General features: G+C 35.9%; 1 protein-coding gene across 2 annotated transcripts; it reads right to left on the bottom strand.

Moving 5' to 3' along the window:
• Positions 1 to 1,156: 1,156 nt before the first annotated feature.
• LOC127653327 (phosphoribosyl pyrophosphate synthase-associated protein 1-like) lies at positions 1,157 to 25,033 on the bottom strand. 2 transcript variants are annotated; one of them, XM_052139979.1, is made up of 11 exons: positions 24,764 to 25,033; positions 24,149 to 24,201; positions 20,667 to 20,733; positions 20,226 to 20,398; positions 18,123 to 18,238; positions 17,961 to 18,016; positions 15,189 to 15,331; positions 13,679 to 13,717; positions 9,383 to 9,453; positions 9,129 to 9,275; positions 1,157 to 5,358 (listed from the first exon to the last, which is right to left on the bottom strand). In XM_052139979.1, exons 1-11 carry the CDS (start codon positions 24,844 to 24,846, stop codon positions 5,200 to 5,202), a joined length of 1,107 nt encoding a protein of 368 aa, XP_051995939.1. In that variant the 5' UTR covers positions 24,847 to 25,033; the 3' UTR covers positions 1,157 to 5,199. The 2 variants fall into 2 exon arrangements, with proteins under 2 accessions (XP_051995939.1, XP_051995940.1); XM_052139980.1 differs by lacking the exon at positions 13,679 to 13,717.
• Positions 25,034 to 25,717: the final 684 nt, after the last annotated feature.

The raw sequence follows: 25,717 nt of genomic DNA, 5'->3' as shown, positions 1-25,717 counted from the left end.
TCTGTCAGCCCTGACTGAGAGGCATCCACACACTGATAAGTGCTGGTCTCCCACCTGATCTTTTCATTGTTTGAGATAACAGACAACGCTTCACAATTAAAAACAACTGCAGGTATGCTTTTTTTTTTTTTTGGTGTACAACTATCAGTCTTTTGAGGAGTCGTTTTAGTCGCTCAATGTTTTTAAATTATTTTATTTTGGGTGTACTCTATGGGTAAAAATGCATGTAACTGGTAATTCTTCACCTTAGAACACAAAGAAATAAGTCCTTATATTTTGTACACTTCAAAAATAAATTCTTAGAGTATCTTCATCTCTTGTTTTCCATTAAAAATATTGAAACGATCTTAAAACAAGATAAATTTACTTGAGAAGGAAAATGACATGATATTGATATGTTATTGCGTGTTGTTTTTTAGGGAAATCTAATGAAATTGTTTTCTGTTTGTGCTTATAATGAGAAAAAAACGATTTACCAATGAGGTTACTAAATAGAAAAACTTCTAAGGGAAATAGTTCAAATAGTTTTTCTTGTTTTAAGCATAAAACACACTTAATTTCTCTGAAAACAAGACTTAGTCTATTTTATTTTCATAACTTTTGAAACACTTGCCTGAAATGTTTCTCATGATCTTAAAAATCTTTTGATCATAAATAAATGTTTGAAATGAGTTTTGTAGACAAAAATATAATCGCGCCACCATATTAATATATTTCAATAAAACTAAAATTGTTTTTGAAATGGATGACTTGGACCACATAATGAAGAAAAGCAGCCAATAAGTGCCCAACATAGATGGGAACCCCTTCAAAACGGTTTAAAAAGCATCCCAGGGTGAAACCTTTTTTTTTAATGATATGGGATAAAATGTGACCCGGGCATGTTTTCGTGAGATTGACACCTGTGGTTTTGTTCAGGCCCCTTGACTTGGTCTAAGCTCCTCAGTGTCTTCTCAATAAAGTTGAGGAGTTTAGAGCAAGTAAATGGTCCTTTACCAACTCGACCCCTTAATACTGAAGACCACTGATGACATCATCAAATCCTGAGAAGAGTTTGCTGGACATTTGCAGCTATATTCACAACATGACCTCAACTGCACGTATTTGTCTGGTGTTTCATCTTTAATAAAGGGACAACTGCACTCCATGAAGCGATCATGTTGTGTTTATTTACAAAAATAAGATTGCAAATCAGCAGCAGGGAAATAATACAGAACATTATAACAAAAACGTATGTCCGCCATAAGGTTGGATCGCAGGCCGTATTTGCACCACTGCAAAAATATAGGCTCTGAGAACCAACCAGCTTTGATTAAGGTTGCCATAGCAACCACTGTCGCTCTCATAGAGACGTGAGGCATTGGGAAATCTTTTACTTGCCAGACAGGTGCAATGTCAGCCAGAACAAATAGCTATTTAAACGTATAACTGACAGATAAAAGGCATCATAGTGGAAGAGAATGTTAAAAGAAAGTGGTGTAGCTGTACTTCAAACTGATGTTAAAGGAAAAGCTCCCCAAAAAGTTTTAAAATAGTCATCATTTACTTGTTCCAATCCAGTATCCTCATTCTAAAGGAGATGTCAGGCAAAATGTTGAGTCATCATTCACTTTCATTGTATGGAAAACAAATTAAATAAATTGCAATCAAAGTGAATAGTGACGGAGGCAGACATTCTACCTAACGTTGCCTTTTGTTTTCCACTGCCGAAAGAAAGCCATATAGGTTTGGAACGACATTAGGGTGAGTAAAGGATGACCGAACGTTCATTTTTGGGTGAACCATACCTTCAACACTGACCAAGAGCACACACACAATAAATTCAACTTTGAAAACTCATGCATTCTGGTTGTAAACAGTATTGTTTCACTCTGTACATTAGTATTTATTTATTACCAAAAAATGTTGGTTTAACATTTGTGTTAGTTGGATTAAAGTCCATGTATTTCATAGATAAATGACAAAGCAAAAGCAAGAATTATACGATTGGGTTAAAGAAACTGAAAACTGCTCACAGTATACTTCATTTAGTTAATGCTAAACATATCTGCAGATAATAGGCCTAATATTTCTATATTATTTGGATAGAACCGGGTGTGGGCGGGGATTAAACCAGAAGTGCGTCAAAACTAAATGAAATGCCCAATTTGAAATGTTATTCTTACATTTATAGTTTCTATGAATAATATATGCCTTGTAAATACCTTTTCATAATAATAGCCTAATCATTATTAATATTATATATTATTTAACTATTATTAAAAAGACAAATATTACTTCATTCTTTTTTTTCTTACCAGATGAAGCTGAAATTGTAGGCTACATTAACTGTGGAGTATGTTGTAGTTTCTCCAGGTATTTCTGATATTAATATCTGCATTTTGTCTGTGCATGTATAGACATACATTTGACCAAAATGTATTTTAAATGGATACAGGGAACACATCATGCTGAGGTTGTACAAAAAGCCCTGGATACCGAGAGCTTTCCAAAAGGCATGAGTAAACAGGTTAAAAAAAATGCACTGAGTTTATCAAGCCTTCTTGACCTAACTCAGAAACATCTCAAAAAGTAAAAAATTAAACACGAACAATTGGATGCAACAAACATGTATATACTCCAAGAGCATTACGCAGAGATCAGAGTACAATTGGCCAAGACTATTAATGAATTTAAACCCCTAGAGTGGGCTTAAGCCTGCCAATGGGCCAAAAACAATTAATGATGATATTCTACACAAACTCAAACAGTATTGCGTGAACAATTTAAATATAATACACGCCAAGCTAAAAATGTGAGCATGACTTATCGTGTGAAACAGCCTTGAATGAGGAGTGCAAAATTTGCCACTTTCCACAGAACCCACCAAAACACTAAACTGAGCCTGAGAGATGCTGGTTTAACAATGGTAATGAGCAAGGAGGACTCCCTGGTACAGTTTGAAGCAACTTTTGCTGATGTAGTCAAAGGTAATCAGGCACAGCCTAACAAAACCATATCTACAGACCTCAATAAAAATACTTTTATTGAGAAAGAAGAGAGGATGAGAGATACGATGAGGCCTTTTAAAAGGATTAATCCTATTAACGCCTCAACTGAACCAATCCTTCTTTCCCCTAAAACAAACTCAGCAACCGAATCCCCTCAAGACTGAACACGGACTAAAAAATCAATTCAGTTCCCCACCAAACATCATAATACACATTAAATATCTAGAGTGGTCTATTTCTATTGAGGGAGCTACTGTAATTATTGGAGATTCTAATCTGGCCCAGATTCCAATCTTTCCAGATACTGGAACGCAGATTGATAGTTTCCCAGGAGCCAATTTCTTACACATCACAAAACTCCTTGAGAGATTATCTCCAAAGAAGGATGTAAACACTGTAATTTTAGCAGCAGGTATTAATAATAGAGGTCAACACCCAAACAAAACCAGCATTAAACAATTACAGGGTTTGTGGAGGGTAACAATGAGAACCTTTCCTAATGCAATCATTCACACGCCCCTTATTAATTACCCAGAAAGATTACTACAACCAGAACAATCCAACCTGGAAACTCTTAATGAGTACATTTATAACCATGGACAACCTCTCCAGGGATTCAGTCCACATAGGTTCAAAGTGAAAGCAGAGGACTTAACCCAATGGATGGAAGAAACTGCAGAACAAATGCTTACAGTTTGGTTGGTTTTAATGGTGGTAGTAATAGGAAGAAATGGGATTCTAACTAAAGGGTATTTTTAATTTTATTACATTTATTTATTGGAAGAATAACATTTTAAACTTGGTACTAGAGTTTTATCTACAGAAAGTAAATACAATTTGTAACTAATCTTTTTTCATGGTCTTTTTTCTATATGGGTGTCTTTTAATATATTGATATGTTGTCTATAGCACTTATGCATTTGGGTTTATTCGAAGTCTAATTTTATTTAAGATGATTGCAAACTGAGTCTCTATCTGTTTTAATATTAACCATATTTATCCATTGCATATATGCCAGTCATGTCCTGTTATCCACCCTACATGCACCAAAAAAATAAATGACCCAAGATGGGGCAGAAGATAACCTCCAGTCTGGGAAATAAGGGTTCTAAACCAACCTGGTATGTCAGTGTTAAAAAGAGTAAATCATTTTAAAATCCTAAATGAATGTCTTTTAATTGAGTGCCTTGGCTGGTGATAGGAGAATGAGTGCGGGGCAGGGCTATACCATCAGTGAAGGCAACTTTGATGAAGTACTACCTATGGTGTTACACAGGGTGGGCAGGACTGCCAGGCATCAATTTCAAGATCTTACTTAACCAGCAGTGGTACAAAGGATAGACAACACCACTGCAGCATGGGAAACCAGGGTTCAAGCCCAGAGGTCAAAATATAACCAATAAGTCTGAGGTGCCCATGCATTTCAAAGATATATATCTACTTTAGAAGGGATTAATCCTAATCCCTAACACAAATACAATAAAAGTATTATAAAAAATAAAAAAAATAGTCCATATGGCTTATGCTCTATATTCCAAGTCTTCTGAAGTTATATGATAGCTTTGTGTGAGGAACAGTCCAAAATTAAGTCTTTAATCGCTTCATTGACCTCTTTAGTCATTTTGGAGCTTGACTGACCCTGTCCCCTTTAACTTCCATTATATGGGGAAAAAGGAGCCAGGACATTCTTCAAAAAGTCTCCTTTTGTGTTCCACATAATAATGAAATTCATATGCGTTTGAAATGACATGAGGATGAGCAAATACGTTTTCATTTTGCAGTGAAATATTCCTTTAATTTTGAAGCAACACAGCAAAACAAACCAAGAAATACTGATAAGCGATGAAATCCTCAGTGTTCCAACTTCGGATAAGAGTAAACTTAAAACATGGAATATAACTTAAAGGCACAAAACAGAACCTTGCATATTACGTTCAGTGCATTGGATTGTAAAGGCATATCTGTGTGTCAAAGAATGAGAGAATTACATGTAAACTGTAAATGCTAGGCTGAGAGAGTTTATTTTAGACATCGATCCACATCAATTCTGTCAATTGTCAATTGGAGTTTATTTAGACTTTTTTGTAGCATAAAAGCAGTTTAATTGAGAATTTACAGTAACTATGGACAATGCATGACACCTCAAAAGAGGGCAAATGGTTCTCAAACTGGACCTCACATCTGCCTCTAACAAAAATGTGATTGTTGGCTAGTCGTCTACTGTGATATTACGGAACAGGTAGGCCATGGACTCCCCGTTGTGAATGCGTCGGATCGCCTCAGCCAGGATCATACTGACATCTACTGTCTTGATCTTCGGACACTGCAGCTTTTGCACCTCATGAGGGACCGTGTTGGTCACCACCACCTGGAAGAACATTAAATACATCACAAATATTTGGTCAGGTGACAGTTTTGAACATGAATTGTTTCTTATAACGTTCAGCTATAAGTAGAACAAATCCAGGTAAACAAAGGTAAGCAATTGCTGTGGGACACCTGACCCATTCTCCAGATTCAATACAGGACTTTTTTTTGTATAATTATTTATTGAAAAAACATGTAGATCTGAAGATTATATTGTAATGAAGTCGTTTATCATTTTTATATATCCCTAAAAGTGCTTTAAATTAAATTAAGAAATGTAATTCAATGCATTAGTTGGTCTATGTAGAGTTTAATGAGCACAGAAGTCATTTTTTCTCTGTTCTCTTTGAAAATAAATGAAGTACATTAACTTTTAGTCTGCATTCGTTATTCATACGCAACTCTTTAAATATTATTATATAATATATATTCACCAGATGAAGAGTTTGGGGTGTGTATATACCTATATATATATATATATATATATATATACATATACATACACACACACTCAGATCAGCCACAAAATTAAAAACACCTGCCTAATATCGTGTAGGTCCCCCTCGAGCCAACAAAACAGCTCTGACTCATTGAGATATGGACTCCACAAGACCTCTGAAGGTGTATCTGTATCGTATCTGGCACAAAGACCTTAGCAGCAGAAAATTAAAAGTCCTATAACTTGTGAGGTGGGGCCTCCATGGATCAGACTTCTTAGTCCATCACATCCCATAAATGCCCAATCGGATTGAGATCTGGGGAATTTGGAGGCCAAGTCGACACCTTCAGCTCTGTCATGTTCTTCAAACCATTCCTGAACAATGTTTGCAGTGTGGCAGTGCGCATTATCCTGCTGAAAGAGGCCACTGACATCAGGGAATACCATTGACATGAAGGGGTGTATGTGGTCTGCAACAATATTTAGGTAGATAGTACGTGTCAAAGTAACATCCACATGAATGCCAGGACCCAAGGTTTCCCAGCAGAACATTGCCCAGAGCATCACACTGCCTCTGCCGGCCTGCCTTCTTCCCATAGTGCATCCTGCTGCCATCTCTTCCCCAGGTAAACAACGCACATGCCCCCGGCTGTCCACATGATCTAAAAGAAATCATGATTCATCAGACCACGCCAACTTCTTCCATTACATGGTCCAGTTCTGACACTCACGTGCCTGTTGTAGGCGCTTTCGGTGGTGGACAGGGGTCAGCATGGGCACTATGACCAGTCTGCGGCTACGCAGCTCCATACACAGCTAGCTGTGATGCACTGTGTGTTCTGACACCTTTCTATCACGGCCAGCATTACGTTTTTCAGCAATTTATGCTACAGTAGCTCTTCTGTGAGATCGGACCAGACAAGCTAGCCTTCGCTCCCCACGTGCATCAATGAGCCTTGGGCGCCCATGACCCTGTCGCCAGTTCACCGGTTGTCCTTCCTTGGATCACTTTTGGTAGGTACTAACCACTGTATACTGGGAACACCCCACAAGACCTGCTGTGTAGGAGATGCTCTGGCCCAGTCATCTAGCCCAGTGGTTCTCAACCTTTTTGACACCAAGTCTCCCCTCTGTCCAAGACAATACTTGAATATTTTCCCCTTCGCCCGAAACTAGATGTGTCTGATTAAAATAATGAATCATGGATCATTTTTTATTCTAGAAGTTTCAGAAAGAGTATGTTAATAATTTGTGAGCATACATCTTAAAGTATTTTTAGCATTTAAATTCATTTGGATTATTTTTATATTTCTTATTTTAAATACATTTTTAATTCATATTGAGGCCCCCTTGGAAATCCACTTTTCCTGCTTCCAACACATGAAATTCAAGAACTGACTGTTCATTTGCTGCCTAGTATATCCAACCCCTTGACAGGTGCCATAATAAAGATAATAAATGTCATTCATTTCACCTGTCAGTGGATTTAATGTTGTGGCTGACCAGTGTATATATATTAGGGCTGCACAATTATAGCAAAAGTCATAATTGTCGATTATTGCTCTTGATATTGTAATCGCGATTATTAATGTCGATTAAAATATTAAATTACCGTGACGTCACAAAGCAACCATGTGGTTCTTCAGAGTAGCTGGTGGTGGATATGAGCTGCACTCCAGTTTATTTTAAGCCTTTTATTATATTGTATTATAATTTTAATGTTTGTTAAGGGAAGGCAAATAAAAATGTATATGTATGGTATAGAATAAATTAAATTATTGCTAAATTACTGCTTAAATTATTAGTCCACGTACAGTAAATAATATGGCATATTCAAGCTTATAAACAGCCGATTTAAATCCATTAAGTTACTTCATTCAGTAAGGCCTTTAGTGGCTGGACAGGGGACCATTAATCCTGGTAGATCTTCAATGGTGATCTTGTTCATGTAAGATCATCATTAGATCATTTGGCCTCAGTGGTTGCACTTTGGAAAGTAAAAACTGTAATTTGGTTTCGGCGTTTGTGCGATTCGTGAAAATGTTAAATCTACCAATACCAGCTGCGCGGCAAATGGGTCTTATTAGAGCAGAAGCGATAACAATGACAGTGATTCCTGAAATATGCTATTCATGCCATATTCTTTATGTTGGCTACACTTCCAAAACACACTTGGAACAGTTCAGCCGAATTATTTTATTGCTATTTTGTACAAATCAAATTCACATAGGCCTACTTATTAACATGACAAAACAAAATGTTCAAACAACGCAACAAACTCTCCCATTACAATGACTGCAGGTTTACACTGTTTGAGATCTGCATTTCGAGGCGAGCTCAATGAATGCTGTGATTAGAACGGGAGCATTTTAGTTTTGTCGTGTTGCTCATTTGCAGTGTATTTTACATCTACGTTCAAAGTGAGTGGTGCAACATGCAATGAATCAAAAATAATTACAAAGTGCTTTTCGCTCTTGTTCTACAGCTTCTTTTCGAGTGTCAGGTGATGTTTCTTCAGTATTAATTTTCATGTGCTGCGTGAACAGAGCTAGAACATAAAGCAAGCATCCAGGCATTCAGACTGTTTAAAACTTGCAAATTAGCATCAGTTGTCATTACAGATACGGACGGAGGACTAATTTAAGCGGCTCTGATTGGCCATTGCCGTTTCATTGCTCAACGGACATGTTAGTGATTGGTTAGAATACTCAACCGGTGCAAAAACACAATGTAAATAGAAACATTGACGCAACAGGAGCAGACTTAAATTGAACGATGTAATCGTCAGTTTTCACGATTGCATAATCTTGGCAGCCATAATCGTGATCGCGATTAGTTTTCCAATTAAATTGTGCAACCCTAATACATATATATATTAGGGGTGTAACAGTTCAAATTTCTCTAGGTGATATAGGCTTAAATGATTAATCAGATATCGATATATTACCACAATACCGCACTCACAATGAGCGATGTCTGCAAACAGTGCCTGTTTGTAAACGTTTTTTTGACCATTGATTTTGAAATTGACAGCAAAAATAAAATGTTCCCAGACAGGACACTTGAAAACACATGGGGCTTCTCTATCAGCAGCTCGTTTACACTGCTGGCTGAGGAGGAAATGAGATGTGCACGCGCAGGTGAGATTCTCCATCCAGTTGCATTTAATTCTCAATACCGTACATAAGCAAATGTACATGGTACGAAAACCATCCATTTTTATACTGCGGTATACCGTGAACCCTAAAACATGCTACCAAGACAAACAGAAAACAGGGACGATGGTTGTGTGGGATAGTGGAGCTGCACTGTGAAAGGGGAGAAGCACTCACCTCGTCTATGGCAGACTCCTCGATGAGACGTGGGGCATCTGCAGACAACAGGCCATGGGTGGCCATGATATAGATCTTATACGCTCCTCTCTCTTTGAGAATTTCAGCGGCTGCCACAAAGTCCTCCACATCATCTATGATATCATCCTACACAGGGTGGGAGGGGGGATGGAAACATCATGTATCACCCTTTGCCTTGGCTATTGAAAAACATTTACATACTTATACCCATTTCAAAAATAGGCATTTCTTACGACAATGATGGCTATGCGTCCTCCAACATCTCCGACAACGGTGATGGGCGGTTTCTCTTTGGCCATCATTACTATAAAGAGAAAATATCAACTAGTCATTTTAGAAATTATTTCAGGAAATTGTTAATAGACCAAAGACACCAATCAATCACATTCAATCATCAGAGTAGATTGGGTAAAATGGGTTCAAGTGTATGTAATGGCCTAAATGTCAACCATCCCGTGTCCAAAAATGACCATCAGAAGGAACCAAACTACACATTGTGTAACACTGACCTACACTGCAAACAAATCATTTTCTTCATCAGTATTTTTGTCTTGATTTGCAGTAATAATAAACATCCTAAATCCTTTGTGTTTACCAGCCAGATATTTTACTGGAAAACTAGAAAAAATACTGAGTAAGAAAATTATTTCTCTAGGTGTACTCTAGCGTTGGAGAGCGCTTCCCATTTTACCCTACCTACAATTCAAACAAAATTAGGAATGAAAACAAAATTGGGGGGAAAAGCGGCACAAGCCATGCGAAACAATCATCTCGTTCCCAATACACCCTATCAAGAAGTTTACAAATCAGAGTCAGTGCCGGAAAATACAACATAAATCAATGTCATCCTCCAGTCAGCATGACGGACTCCAACACATTGCTGTAATTTAGGAGTAATCAAGACTGCAGGGCTAATGTCACTGAGCCAGAATACACACTCCAACCCAACTGAACACAAGAGAGAGAGACTGGAGAATACAAAGGGGTTAAAAGAGTTATACATGCCTTCAACACATGCCTTTCATCAAGAGCACGACACAAAGCTTTTCAATTATCCTACGTTCATTTTTACAGATCAAAGTAGCATCTCTCAGAATAGCATTCAATATACCAGGTCTGCTCCTGAAGGGAGCTGCTGTTCAATACAGTTCTAATGTGGAACCTTTGTTATGGGCTGTTCACACAGGGCGCATTATAAACAACTCAGAAAATGGACTTGGCACGACTATGGACTACTTTTGTGATTTTTTCTTGTTGGAGCTGGGCACTAAATCACAATCTACTTTCGTGGTATAAAAAAAACAGCTTGAACATTCTTCCTAACATCATCTTTTGTTTTCAATGAAAACAGAAAATAAAGGGTTGAAGCAATATGGCGGAGCAAGCTCAAAACACTTGAGACCTTTATCCCATTCTAGATCTGACTGGATCATTGTTTTGAGACAGAAATTGCATGTCAAAAGATGAACAAAATGTAATTTTGATTCCTAAAATAAAAAAGGTGCTAACGGAGCATGATGCAAAAAAAAAAAAAAAAAAAAAAAAAAAGCACAACAGTCAAAGCAGCATTTTTACATAGACCAACAAATAGAAAGTAGTGCAAACGGAACACAAGAGCATGTCTTGTGTGAACAGCCACTAACATATGGCGATGGTCAAGAGCATTCTGAGGTGTGGCGGTTTGTTTATGGCCATAAGAATTTGAGTTTTGCCTGCCAGTACCCAAATATATGATATTATATTGACTAAAAGACAAAATTAGAGATGCAACAATTTATCAGCCACCAGAATTTATCTTCTAATTATTGACCAAACTAATACCATCAGAATATTGGTCATAAGCATGAAAAATTGTTGTTAGAACAATAAAATAGCATTCGTACATCTCATAATTCCAAAGCAAACCAGTGATCTGATGACAAAATAAGGTGGCAAAATATCGTTTTTGGTCTGTAGTATTTTGTTTAAAAAAAAATCATATCGGTGCATCCCTAAACTAAACTAATAATTTAGTGATCTCAACATATTACATGTGGTTAAGTGGCTATTGTATTTCTCATTGCTGGCTGTGTACAATCATGTGGACAATGAGCATTGCCTGACTTTTGCCCTGTCTCTTCTACATATGTACTACCACCTTCCATGAACTACTTCCTTTTTATCAAGGTCATGTGTTTCAAAGACAGTACAAGGGCCTTTGTTACAAGCAGCTAAAAGTCTGTAAAACTCTATAGTCTATGGGTTTCTATAAGCAGGCATGGTGTGTTGATTGGCAAGATGATCCCGGATCACAAACAAATGCAATTCTCTCAGACAGACATTCAATGGTTCCATTTCTCAACAATTATAATCACATGGAAATTGAAAGTAAGCACTGCAATTGAGGCTTCTTAGTTCTGTTTGGAAGCAATCTGAAGCGTACACATACATATTTTACACTTTGATGAGGGCTGGTCAGTATGAGAGTATACTGTATGTATACCATAACAGGCGGTACAGATTTTGCCATTTATACATGGGGAAAATACATCCGCGTGGCTATTAGTGGGCAGGACTGCCACGTTACTCCTAGCCAATTAGAATATATGTCCTAGCCAATTAGAATATATTTGACATTAAATATATATAGTCAAAAGTAGAATCAAAAGTACCTTAGATTTTGAAAATATTTAATTCAACAGATTATCCAAAAATAGGCATTACCGCATTGTTATTTAATACATAAACCACTTTGCTACTTTTTCTACTAAATTTTTATTTAACTAAATTGTGATGAATACGGTTACTGTGAAATAAAATTATTCTATGATGTAAGCTGAAGTGTGTAACTTTTTTGGTCTTAATATTAGGGCTGGGAAATTTAACACAGTTCATTGTGTAGTGTTAAAGAAAATTAACGCACTTACTGCAGTATCCGTTTGTCTCACTTCACTGAAGTTTTACCCCACTGCCCTGCCGGTGGGTCCAAAAGGGGGAGCTATGTCAAGGGAAACGTTTATGCTTAAAATGTTAAAGTCCATGGACAAATAAGTCAAGCATATGAAGTATCATTTAAAATCTTAGAATCTTAACTTTTCATAGATAACCATCACTTCTGCATTTATATAAAATAGCAAAAGATCTGAAACCATTCTGATCAGCGGCACCTAGAGGCCATGTGGTAGAAATATTAATATGAATATAACAGTCTTTCAAATAGCCCTTATACAGACAAAAAATATTACATTTAGTTCCCCTAATGCCACAGTTTGAAATATTTTCAAAAGAATCACAAAGTGAAACATTATATTTCGAAGACATCAAATACAAACTGCTACTGTAAGCCCCAAATAGTTAAAAACTTTATCTGCTTTAACCTTAGACAAAAAAAATTTATTATATACACTTGTCTGTAAACTTGCTTGTGTGAATAATACAATGTTATATTTTAGATGTCCAGAACAAAATATGTGGTCCAGCAAGAGAAGCATGCTAAACAAATCATGGGAAACGTATGCTATCGATTATTGATGATAAAATATACATAATTGTAAAGGGACGATCTCAGCTTTTGCATCTAGAGTGAGCTTCTAGTCCACTCTGAGGCCGAGATTTTTTATGAAACACTGGGGCTGATGCATGAACTGAAATTTAGATTAAATTACTACAGATGAGCACATCTGTGAGAGCTAAAATACATTAGAGCGCCATCAACATTACATTTTATGACGGAAGGTAAGAGGAAAAAATAATTTGTCTAGTAGTAGTGGGAGATGTCATGAACAGAACCAGATTTACATGCTAACAAAGCTGGAACAAAAAAAAAAAAACTAAAAAAAAAACTATTATAATAGTACAAAAAAAACAACAGACAGACAGAACTTATTCTTTTATCAACATGTCTAATTAACTCTATTTGCACAAAATAACTGAACATTTTAACAAACATATTTATATAACTAAAATAAATGACTAACCAATTTTTTACAGACAAAACAGTTCTTTGAGACAAAGTAAAAAGTCAATATAATTATGATTGAATTTTAATGTTTGTTTTAATGTACCATGATTACTCACGATTGTTTGGCTTTAAAAAAGTAATCGATTCACAGCCCTAGTTAAAATACTTTCTTCTATCCCAGCTTAATATGCAGCGACAACTAAAAATAAGCCACTCATAAGTAAAAAAAAATTTAAATTCAGTAAACACTGTGTATCTGTGGGGCTATAAATATTTCTCTGTTTGCTTTGAGCAGCCTGTCCTGCCCGATACAACAACTTTGACTCGGGACCATCTGTTTGTTTGCTCAATAGCAGATGAGGGGCATATTTAAAAATTAAGACTGCACTTTTGTCAGAATTATAATGAATAATTAAAGAACCTCTATGGGCTCTAATTCAATGGCTTTTCTCATGGTGAATAGAGTAATGTCTTCAGAGTGCTTGAATTACAGACACCAAGTCACCTCAGTCACTGCACACATGCAAGAAGGAACCATTTCAGCGTGGTCACTGCTGTGATTGGTAGCAGAAAGAGTTAACCATCATACTTGGGAGCTCAATGCCTGGGAACGGAGCATGTTGTTTGCCTATTACCAATAAATAAACATCATGTTAAACAAACATCCACACACAAATGATAGAACACACAGACAAGAAACAAGGCCTTCAACAATCCACAGTCGCAACAAATATACCTTATCAATAGATTTTCAATTTTGCCAAGAGATATTTTAGTCTAAATGGGCAATGTAACCTTGAATAACCTTAAAAAGAAGAGCAAAGACAGAAAAGGGTTTTCAAAAACTATACATGTAAACACATCTACTTGGATTGAACTCCTCTCAGGCAATGTGTGTTAGGAGTATACAAGAGTCATTTGCCATGAGGCATATTTCATGAAAGACTTGCTTGCTCATTAATCTGAACAATATCACAGTACAATCAAAAACCAAAAAAAAGCTCTTTGGCTGAACTTGATTTCATTATAGACAGTGATTCCACATGTTTGAAATGTAATGCATAATCCCACTACAAACACTTTGTGTAGAAAGAACAGAGTTGAATTGGGTAAACCCAATCAAATAAATGAAAAACTTAAATAAATCTTATATTTTTTAATGTACTAACTAGTGAAAGTGAATATTAGCATGCTAAATACATGCTGGTAGGAATTCAAATCAAAATCACTTTATTGTTACACTACCATGTACACAAGTAGGTGAAAGACTTGTGCAGTTCCGAGCAACAAAGAATTATTAGTGTAGATTAGTATTAGCACATTATTTGAAGTGATCGTTCAATTTAATGTGCAACATCTTTCTGTCCTCATCGTTAGCTCAAGCTCCACTCTTCATCATAATGGTAACCCCCAAAACTCCAACATAACAGAAACTCTGTTGAATTGTTGCTATAGTTTGTTTGTACAATATGTGTCCTAACCAGGAGCGAGGCAACAAGTTTCCATTCATTTGTCTGTCCACATTGAACGTGGAAATGCTGCACAACATCACACAATCACAACCTGATAATATTTGATGTTAAATACACAATTATGTGGGCCAATGAAATTTCAAGTGAGTTGGACACCTAAAATAGAAAAAAATTATTATCCTTATGATTGCCACGGTCTTGACAGGGAAGGACATTAACATTGAAAATCTTTTAGCGCTTGTCGCTTCATTGCGTCATGCCTGGTTAGAACAGTGTTCATTTACGGTAAATCTGTGCTCAAGGTACGAAAAAAGTGATTGCATAAGAATCTCAAAAAAAGTCTAGAAGCAGCAGTATATGTAATAATGAAAAAACCTAGAGAGTTGACTCATCTATTGCCGTTATAGGTAGCTGTCTACATAAACAGCATCCTAGATGCAATGCTGTTGCAAATGTTGGCCAGAATGGGGTATCCTAGGAGGGGTAATGATGAATAATTTATTCAGGCTCCATTTCAAATCATTTAAAATATAAGAATTCTGAGAAGCCCAATCAGTGTTGGGTTTATAACCTGGTTCTAGTTATTTGCAGAGAGTTGGTGGAAAGTGAGGTAAGATTTGTTCTTACATGGTAACTCCAGGCCGGGGTGTCCAGTGTTGCGGACGCATGGAGGAGAGTGCCGCCCATCTGCCATATCCGATTCAGAACACTGAGCTTCACCGTGCATGACGGCCAAACCAAGACGTAAACGCTCTGCAAAAGACTGAGCCCTGCACAGAGAACCACAAGAGAGAAGAGAAAGAGAATTTTGGTTACATGGTCCGCTTAAACACGTGTTTGAGTGGCTGGTTGTGATTGAGTGATTGAGTTTATGCTTTTTTTGGGCATAGAATTGAATCAATTCTTCGACTACAAACTCTTCAGATATGTTTACAGGGTTCATACACATTTCCACTAGTAAATTTCCATGACTTTTTCATGAATTTCCAAGTCTTTTGCAGCGGTTTCAAATGTTTCTACTAGGACTGTCGATATAGTGTGTTAATTTGGTGTGACTAATTATATAATAAACATGTTAAATCAATGAACGCAATTAATCATGTCCCCGGACCATAATAAGGAATATTTCTACCATCGGAGCAATTCAAGCTTGAATTACTGCCCGTTTTTAGCAGGGGACAGACAGTAAGGAAAGCTCAAGCTGCATGGGCAAAGTGCAGAACAAACCACACTCAGGCGTGCTTGCTTTACTTGAGACATCACAAGTTGAGAACGTGTTCTTGTGTTCAAACAGAACACTGGGATCTCGAGATTCCAAAACTTCCTTTTTTCAAAGTTTCAAATAACGTTTTATTTGACACATCGACCTAAAAACCTGTTTATTGTGCGATGCCACCAAAGCACTTTAAAGGCGTTCGTCTGACGCATGTTTGCGTTGATGCGTCCTAAGAAAAGTCCTTATAATAAATATATCTCTGATAGATTGACTAAATCAACTGCAAAATGGATTTCTGTGGACTGTAGACCAACGATAGTATTATGTTCGATAATATGGACATAAAAAAAATATTGCCTTTTAAAGCAACTTGTTGTCTTATCAATGCTTTACTTGTCTGCCACAATAATGTAATGAAATGTAATCAATTAATATTATTGTAATACATATTATTTTTACAATTACTTATTTAACTATTTATAATCATTTGATCATTATATATTATTGTTATTATTGAATTAGTTATTTGAAGGGCTTTCACAGCAAATATTTATATATGTGATCAATTGTTGTCAATTCAATGAATTACTTCGCAAATTCTTCATATGCGCATTCAGTGAGAAGCGCTTAAATCAGACGTGTTCATCAAAATATAAAACATCACATATAATATGGAATCGTTCAGTACTAATAGGAACTGAATTGAGTTCAATATTAAATTGATGCGGGACACAGTTTGGCCCATATTTTAGTGCCTCACAACCTCAGTTTCACATACATTGTCAATGTTCCTTATTACAGATTAACATGGAAAACAAATCGAGAGAAATAGACCTGAAACTGACACCTTTCGTGGGAGTGTGCTTACATTGGTTGTTGCCCTGGCAACAATGGACATCAATAACAATCAGCACGTCTTATCTCATGTTTTCCATAAAAAACAAGATAATGGGTGACACTGAGACTTTTAGTGATTGCTCATCAAGAAGTGGACAATTAACACTGCTCAGACTCACAAGCAAACATCACCACAAGCTGAATTAACATGGGGAGTTGTTACATACAAACATTCAAAGCTTTAATATATACAAACAATAATGTAAATATGAAATGTACCAATTCCTTTACTTATACACCATCCATATGAACTTGAGCTAACGTGAGCGAACTTCAAGCATTAATAAAGTGCACGACCGCATGGTGCCACCCCTCTTAACATACTACTCCGCGATCGTGTCAAACTTAAAGAATTCTTTGCACACTTGTAATGCTGAAAATATCTTGTTAGACTTTTCCAAAACATTCAGTGTTAACTTGTTTTTCCTTGACATTTCCAGGCCTGGAAAACACTATTTCTAAATTCCATGACTTTTCCAGGATTTCCATGACTGCATGAACCCCTGTGAACCTTGTGTGCAGCTGTGTTGTGTTCTGTTATCACTATTGCTGTGGTGAGCCGTTTTAGATAAACACAATTAGTTTTTGAGCGTCCCAATGTCGTGAGGAGGGCTGCGTGAACAGTTGCTTTCGTGCCCCATCAGGAACATTCTCAGGAGAAAAAGAGCCAGTGAACTAAAATAATACATTTCAGTTTGTTTCTCACCAAACCTTATCATTGGCTTTCATAACAATCACGAGTCTCATGAAATAATTTATTTCATGAGACAGCAGGACAATGAACCTAAACATCAAAGTAAATCCACTACAGAATGACTTTAAAAAAAGAAAATCCACCTTTTGGAGTGGCCCAGTCAGAGCCCAGACATTAATAGAGATGCTGCGGAATGACCAAAGCACTGTGAATGTGTTCAATACAGACATGAAAGATTATAATTGTTTGTGTGTTGTTATCTTAAGCACATTGTGCTTTCTCTATACTGTGAACTCCTTCAATTCAGTTTAAAAAGCATTTCAGGGTGTACTTCATGAAGTTGGTAGAAAGTGTGAAAAGCTCTAATATATATAGAAAAAGAGAGCCTACTCTCAATAACTTCAGAAATATGATGATATTCATTTGTTTACTATTGTTTTGGTCACTGCATAATTCCCAAACTTTCATTAGTGCTATTAGTATCACACAGTTCTGATGACTCTAACATGTAGAAAAACACTTAATGATTAGGAATGAAAAGGTCTGTCCAAACTTTTGAATGGTAGCGTATTACATACAGAGAACTGGTTACCTTTTTGCAGCAGATGGGGACTTGGCTACAATGATTGCATTTCTATAATCAGGAACCTGAGCAAGTTAGAAAAAGGAAGAGCATAAAATACTTCTTTTGTTGCAGTAATTCATTTCTCCATGTAATATAATGAGGAAATTAATCTCTGTTAAATCTGCCCACCTCCTCCTGAATGTACTGCAACAGGAACGGGGATGCCCGCAGGTTATCTACAGGAAAACTGAAGAAGCCCTGAATCTCTTTCTGGTGCAGATCCATGGTGATTATATGAGTCAGGCCTGGTCAACATAGCATTTTATTAAAGGGATACCTCACAAAAACATGAAAATACTATCAAAATGTACTCATTTCAAACACATAATATGATGTATAATGATACTTACCATTTTTGGTGAACTTTTCCTTTCAAGCTTGCTTAAAGGGACAGTTCACCCAAAATGTTAATTATGTCATCATTTACTCACCCTCATGGCATCCCAGATGTGTATGACTTACTTTCTTCTGCTGAACACAAACAAAGATTTTTAGGAGAATATTTCAGCTCTGTAGGTCCAGTCGATGTAAGTGAATGGTGACCAGATCTTTGAAGGCTTCAAAAAGCACATAAAGGCAGCTTAAAAGTAATCCATAAGAGTCCAGTGGTTTAATCAATAACTTCAGAAGTGATATGTTATGTGTGAGTGAGTGAGAAACAGATCAATATTTAAGAACATTTTTACAATAAATCTCCAATTTAACTTTTTGCATTTTTAGCGATTTACATTCTTTGTACATATCGCCACCTACTGGGCAGGAAGGAGAATTTACAGTAAAAAAAAGGACTTATGCAGCCTTCATGTGCTTTTTGTAGTGATGCAACGAAATGAAAATTCTGGGCCGAAACCGAAAATTCAGGATGCACTTGGCCGAAAACTACTTTTATTTTTAATACTTATTTTAAAAGTTTTTTTTTTTATATATAATTGTATTAATATTATTCTTTTTAATTAATTTCATTAATTTAATTAATCTGAATTGAAAAACTACAAATCAATAAAATTATCACACTTTTATTGAAAGTAACACCAAAAATTGGACAGAAAATATATTAAAACATTATTAAATATAGTATTCTTTATTCAGTTCTTTAACAAACAAATTTAACGTTCTAGAAAACTAATGATATGCAAAACAGCAGTCAAGTAATGAACTTACAGGTCAGGCTAGAATCTTGCAAATAAAAAAAGTTTAAATATGCTACACAGTCATTTTAATGATAACAACAGGCAGAACACAGAACGGCAGAGGACCTCTATTCTGTTTATGTAAACGTATTTCCACATTAATATAACATTATTGTGCAAAACAGCGGTAATAGAACTAAAACCAACCTCAACTGTAAATGACAGATGTATCCTCAAGTAAAGAACAAAGTTTTGCAGGGCTAAACAAATTTGAATGTAATTGCTATACACAAACACATAGCAAATTGGACTGCTTTCTATTTTAAGTAAAAGTACCCGGTTTCTCTTCAAGAACAAAAGTTGCTCAGCTTTCTGGCAACTCAAGAACATAGATGCTGCACTGAATAGTGTCTCTCTCTCTGTGCTGGTGCTTGGGCAGAAAAATACGTGTGTGCAACCCGCACAAGCAATGGAAAGAGATCTTTGTTCATGCGCCAGTAGTCAAGGGGATTGTCGCGTTAGCAATATGAGCGTGAAGCGATCGACTGTGTTCTGCAACTGTTTCGGGTCCTTGAATAACGTTATTCTGCTGCACTCCTAGGGTAAGATGGTACCCTCCTAGGGAGTTGGTGCCCTACACAGACTGCGTAGTATGCATATAGGCAGCGGCGGTACTGCTTTGAAGTATTTCTACACCGCTGACATCGGCCTTTGCTTGGTAGCGCCGTGATTATGATTAGATCGATTGAGAGTGAAACCTGAGCACTGAGGGGTGGGGAGGCATATTTTCGGCCTTTTTTCTCTTTCGCCCAAAACAAAAATTTTAATTTTCGGTGGCCGAAATTTCAGTGCATCCCTAGCTTTTTGGTCACCATTCACTTGCCTACATTCATGGGCCTACAGAGCTGAAATATTCTTCTAAACATCTTAATTTGTATTCACCAGAAGAAAGGAAGTCTTACACATCTGGGATGGCATGAGGGTGAGTAAATGATGAGAGAATTTTTATTTTTGGGTGAACTGTCCATTTAAAAACACAGTTGATCATAATGTTTTCATAATTAAACAAAAAAACAGAAGTTGGAACATCATAGGTCATTACCTGCTTTAGCTAGCATGGAAGCAAGCAGTTTGCACACTATCGATCCCCTCTTTCTCATCTTACACTGTTTACTGTAGGGGAAGTACGGGATCACACCAATGATGTTCTTGGCACAGGACGTCTTGAGTGCATATGCCATAATCAGAAGTTCCATAATGGCAGTGTTCACATCTCTGACAGATTGAGAACAATGTATTTTAGCTCATTGTTCTTGTAAAGTGGCCTTACAATGCAAATATGACACGTTTGGATGAAACGGCACAAACAATACAGATATAAATTGCATAAAGAATTATGTGTTATGCTAAAACACAGGCTCAAATGAGTCTTATTCAAATTTAACAAGCAGGCTAAATGATCAGTATTTTGCTTGCTAGTTATGTTTGAGTCAGTTTTAACTAATTCGAGGTCTAATACTCTCCCTCTTATTGGCACGGTTACCTGGGAATGGTTTGGATGATGAAGATTGTTTGGCCTCTAACAGATTCCTTGATCTCAACTCGGGTTTCTGTCATAAGAGCAAAGCCACAGTAGGAACACAAACGTATTGTTTATTACTAACACCAAGACCACTAACATCATCATTTAGGTGACATGACAACTACATTTCACAATCAACATCTCCAGGTAATCATTCACACCAACATTGAAAGAGAAAATGAAGGCTATATTAGGACCATTAAGAAATCATTTTACAATTAAGCACATGTGCCCTCAAAATTCTCATTGCCTTATGCCCTGCTGAAGATAGTTTAAACACAATGCATGATAAGTTGCATTTTAATACATAAGAAATTATTTTGTTGTTTTAATAACATTCAGTTGTGTAATCCAGGTTTATTACACGGCTCTCTGGAATACTGAATCCTAATTAGTCAACAGGATCATTAGGCAGCGAAATATTTCTGAATAATGACCAAAGTCCATTGCAACCCTGTATAAATGACCGCTCATCCAGGCAATCTATGTTTCCTATACAGCTGTGATGCTGTCCCATCTCTACAAACAACATAACAAAATAACTTCAATTTTCAAATTGAAAAACAAATTAAAAAAAGAGAATTATTATCAATTAATCATACAGTGAGTTTAATCTAAACATTCATATGTCTTTTTACTTCATCTGTTTAGGAAATAGGCCTTATTTACACTTAATAGAAATAGCAGAAATTGACACAAAACATCAAACAGAGATAAATCTGTCATGTTTTTGAAATTCATATAAAGGAAATATAATACATCTGATTTTGGTGGGAAGTATGATGCCTTGATCCAGCCACAGAATAAGAAAATATAAAAAGTAATTCTGCAATTGTGACTTAATTCCTTGCCATTTCGACCTTGTATCTCACAATTTCAACTTTATTTCAAACTGCATGGTATAAAATTCACAGTTTGCCAAAAAATAAATAAATAAATCACAATTACGTGATATAAAATGTATAACTCACAATAGACCTTTTTCTCACTCTGGGTTTTGGAATGTGGAAGTAAACGTTTGGGAGATCACAGCAAATATTATCTTCACTTCTGCATTTGCAGCATAAATCTAGCAAACGTTTTATAATATTTGTTTAAATATTGAGTGTAAGTTTATAAAATTATTGTGTTATATTACCCTGGAATTTAAATAGTCACTGTGTCAAGTTAAATATAGTTTAATACTCAATCTTTAAACACATCTTGAGATCCCTTAGTTCGCATTTGCGCTCCTTCAAGTGTTTTGAACGCAAGAACGTAACGCATGTCTGTTGTTCTGCCTACTGAAGTGTTTCTTCACTGTATAAACTGTGCCTTGATCATACAGCTGAAATTTCACTTACTGCCCTCTGGATTAAACAGGTGGTACTACAAGCTTGCATTTCTCAGGAATCTTCCTAATTATGGTCCGTGGGCATGCGGTTAATTACATAAATTATGCGTTATTTTTTGTAAAATTAAATCGCACTGAATTAATGCGTTAAATCGGCAGCCCTAATATATATATATATATATATATATATATATATATAATTTTTTAATATTTAAAGATAACTGTATAATTATTTCATCACTATATATTGAATTATTGTTATATGAGGGGCTTGCTCAGCAAATATTTGTATATGCGATTTATTAATCGGGACATCATGTAATTAATTCGATTAAAATTTGTAATCGATTGACAGCCCTAATATATATATATATATATATATATATATATATATATATATATATATATATATATATATATATGTGTACACTACAGTCTTTAAAGCTAAAGGACAACTGGCTCTAACAAGGACAGAAAGAGATGTGGAAGACCAGATGTACAACTAAATAAGAGGATAAGTACATCAGACTCTCTAGTTTGAGAAAAGGTTTGAGTGGACAAAGAATCACAGACATTGGACAACAGATAATTGGAAAAGAGTGTTATGGATCTTAACCCCATTGAGCTTTTGTGGGATCAGCTGGACTGTAAGGTGCGTGAGAAGTGCCTGACTTGACAGTCACATCTATGGCAAGTGCTACAGGAAGTGTGGGGTGAAAGGTCACCTGAGTATCTGGACAAACTGACAGCTAGAATGTCAAGAATCTGTAAAGCTGTCATTGTTGCACATGGAGGATTTTTTGATGAGAACTCTTTTGAAGTAGTTTAAGAAGTTCTGAAGATTTTTTTCAAATTGTAATAGTAATTTTTCATGTTATTAATGTCCTGATTTTACATTGTGATCAGTTGAATGCCACTTTGGTGAATAAAAGTACCAATTTATTTCCATAAGAGCGAAATCTGTACATTATTTAAACCTTTTGGCCGCCAGTGTGCATATACATATATATATATATATATATATATATATCGCAACTGTTCCGAGTCAACAGTACAGTGAACTGAGAATTGTCTCTTTTGGACTGTGCGACATACTGAAAACTGATAAGCTGCTGATACAGAGCATGCATGTGCCGGGTGATTAAGGGCAAAATTTATATTTCTGGTGTTTTTTCCTGAACAGCAGAAAGTATAACAAATAAAACGTACTGAAAATAAGTTTATGACTTGATTGTACTACCATTTTATCAATGTATAATGATGATCCGGTAGCAACAGTTCTCGAGTCAATCAAAGCACTTCTCAAGTTAATAGTACACAAGTTAACTGAACTGAGAATAGCCTCTTTCGGACATGTTCAAAACACTGAGAGGACTTTTATGAGGGGATGAAACGTTTCAGTCAAAAGATGTAAATGAATATTACTATAGAGTATTGTGCATACAGATTATATTTAACGTTGTTATGAGTTGGATCACAGCATCTGTAAAAAGTGCGAGTTGATTAAGACAAGTTTATTCTCTTTATATGATTTAGACACACAGAACATCCGCGTTTGTATTTCAGAGTCAGTATTGGGTGCTTTAGGTGCAAAACTTTAATGTAGGAAACTTATCTAAGATGCAAGATCACTGAATGAAACACTGATAACAATAACTCAAGTCAAATGTAATAATCAGGAATATACGCTTGCATATGGCATTATTGAATACGTTTGAGTGTGCATTCCACTACGCCAGGATATTAGCATTAGGAACATGACATTATTACGCAATGACGTAAAAGAACTGGTGAATCGGTTCTTTGTTTGTTTTTTTAACCGGTTAGTCCAAAAGAACTGGTTGCAGAAAAGTATCAGACTTCCAGTCACTACAACTGTGACTTGATTGTGGTGGCATGATCAAGGCACCATATTATAGGATACACTTACCCAAAATTTAACCCAAATTAAATAAGTACAATGTATACGTCTTTATTTCTAGGACCAGGTTTATGAGAATGTGATTTTCACATTAAAGTTGTGAGAACTGCCACATAAAATGAGGTCATGTTAAAAATGGAAGGGTAATCTGAGGGTTACAGAGCATCTGAAGAAGTATTCTTGATTCACCTCTGTTTGGATTCTGGTAAACGACAGATTTCCCCGGCTCAACTCCCAGTCGCCTAAGGTGCAAATAGACCAAGAAAATCAACATTAGCATCCCAAGCTGCACTTAAAAATCATCATAAACGTGACTTTAAAAGTACAGTTAAGTTACAATCTGATTAAATAGATGTTTTTCTTTCGTTCACTGCTGTCTTCTTCATGAATGCAGTCTATTTTCAAAAGGAGCGAGTGAGTCACATGCATTCACAAATGTGATGCATAACCCACTACTGAGCACTCTGGTCATGCTCTGGTCATGCACAGAGGACAGCAAGAAAACCTTACATTTCATTTCTAAACAGATTGATTTGGAGTACAAAATGCAGATAGTTAATGGATCACTCATACTGGGGTTTTAACCTACGAGCTTTCTGTTATCAGCCAACATCTGAGGTGGGGGATTCTTTGCACTTTGGCATCCCAGTATGTCAAGAAAACAACAGGTCAGGATGTCACGTGTGCACATGTCTGGTGTTCTGCTAATCCAAAGGCCAAACCCACATTAACATTACTGCACAGTCACACACCAGTGAAACCAGTCTCTATAATGTTGTGTGGTGTTAGTAATGGTATACGTACTCAGTAATCTTCTTAGCGAGTTCAGTGCATGCAGGCGTGGAGTTTGCCGAGAAAACACGATACCCGCTTTTAGCCACGTTCATGGTGAATTACCTAAATATCAGCAACAAATAGGATCCTTTTCCACGTCTGCTGGTACATCAACAGTACATACAAAGTTGCGAGGTTTTATCTTTGTCTTTATGTAAGAAATCGAACAATGAATCATGAAATGAACTGTTGAATGAAGTCCAACAGTAGTAGTGCGGTTTCCAATCCAAACAACCTTTTTCTTCTTCGTCGTTTTGTGTTTAATGGCGGGTTACAAACCAACTGAATAAATGCACACCGCCACCTACTGTGCTGAAGAATTTGTATGTTTTTTACACTAGTTTTTTATTTTTGTATTTAGTTAAATTCATCAAAAGGCTAATATAAGGCATTATGGTACAGTTCAGAGTATATGAAACAGAGAATAACAACAAAAAATAAATAAATACTGGGATAAAAAGTGCTATATAATATTAGGGCAGTTACATGAATTTGAAAAGTTTTAACATGTTTATTGTTTTTATAAGCTTTTTTTTTTTTTTTGCGATCTTGTGTTTGAAAGGGTTTCAAAGTATATTGTGAGATCAGTATTTCAAAAGGTAGTATATGAGGGTTTCTTTTCAGTTATTTTGTCTTGTGAATATAAAACTTTGCCAAAATAATTAAAAGATTAATATTGTAATTTTGTTTGAAAATTGAAAACAAAGTAAAATGTCATATGGTTCTAAATTAAGAGTTTTGTTTAATTTATTTGTCATGTCTATTTTAAATTCAGTTAAAAAATAAATACAAAAATAAATGTTCAATATCTTCTAATGATGTGTTACAAAAAGTACATTTATCACAAACATTATGAATATATCTACTAATGGCTGCATTTACAGGATAACATCTATAAATAATTTTGTAAATAATTTATTTTAC

The sequence above is a fragment of the Xyrauchen texanus genome, chromosome 12, assembly GCF_025860055.1.
Source record: "Xyrauchen texanus isolate HMW12.3.18 chromosome 12, RBS_HiC_50CHRs, whole genome shotgun sequence".
Lineage (NCBI taxonomy): Eukaryota > Metazoa > Chordata > Actinopteri > Cypriniformes > Catostomidae > Xyrauchen > Xyrauchen texanus.
Note: the sequence above shows the minus strand (reverse complement) of the source record. Positions and strands in the feature narration are given on the sequence as shown.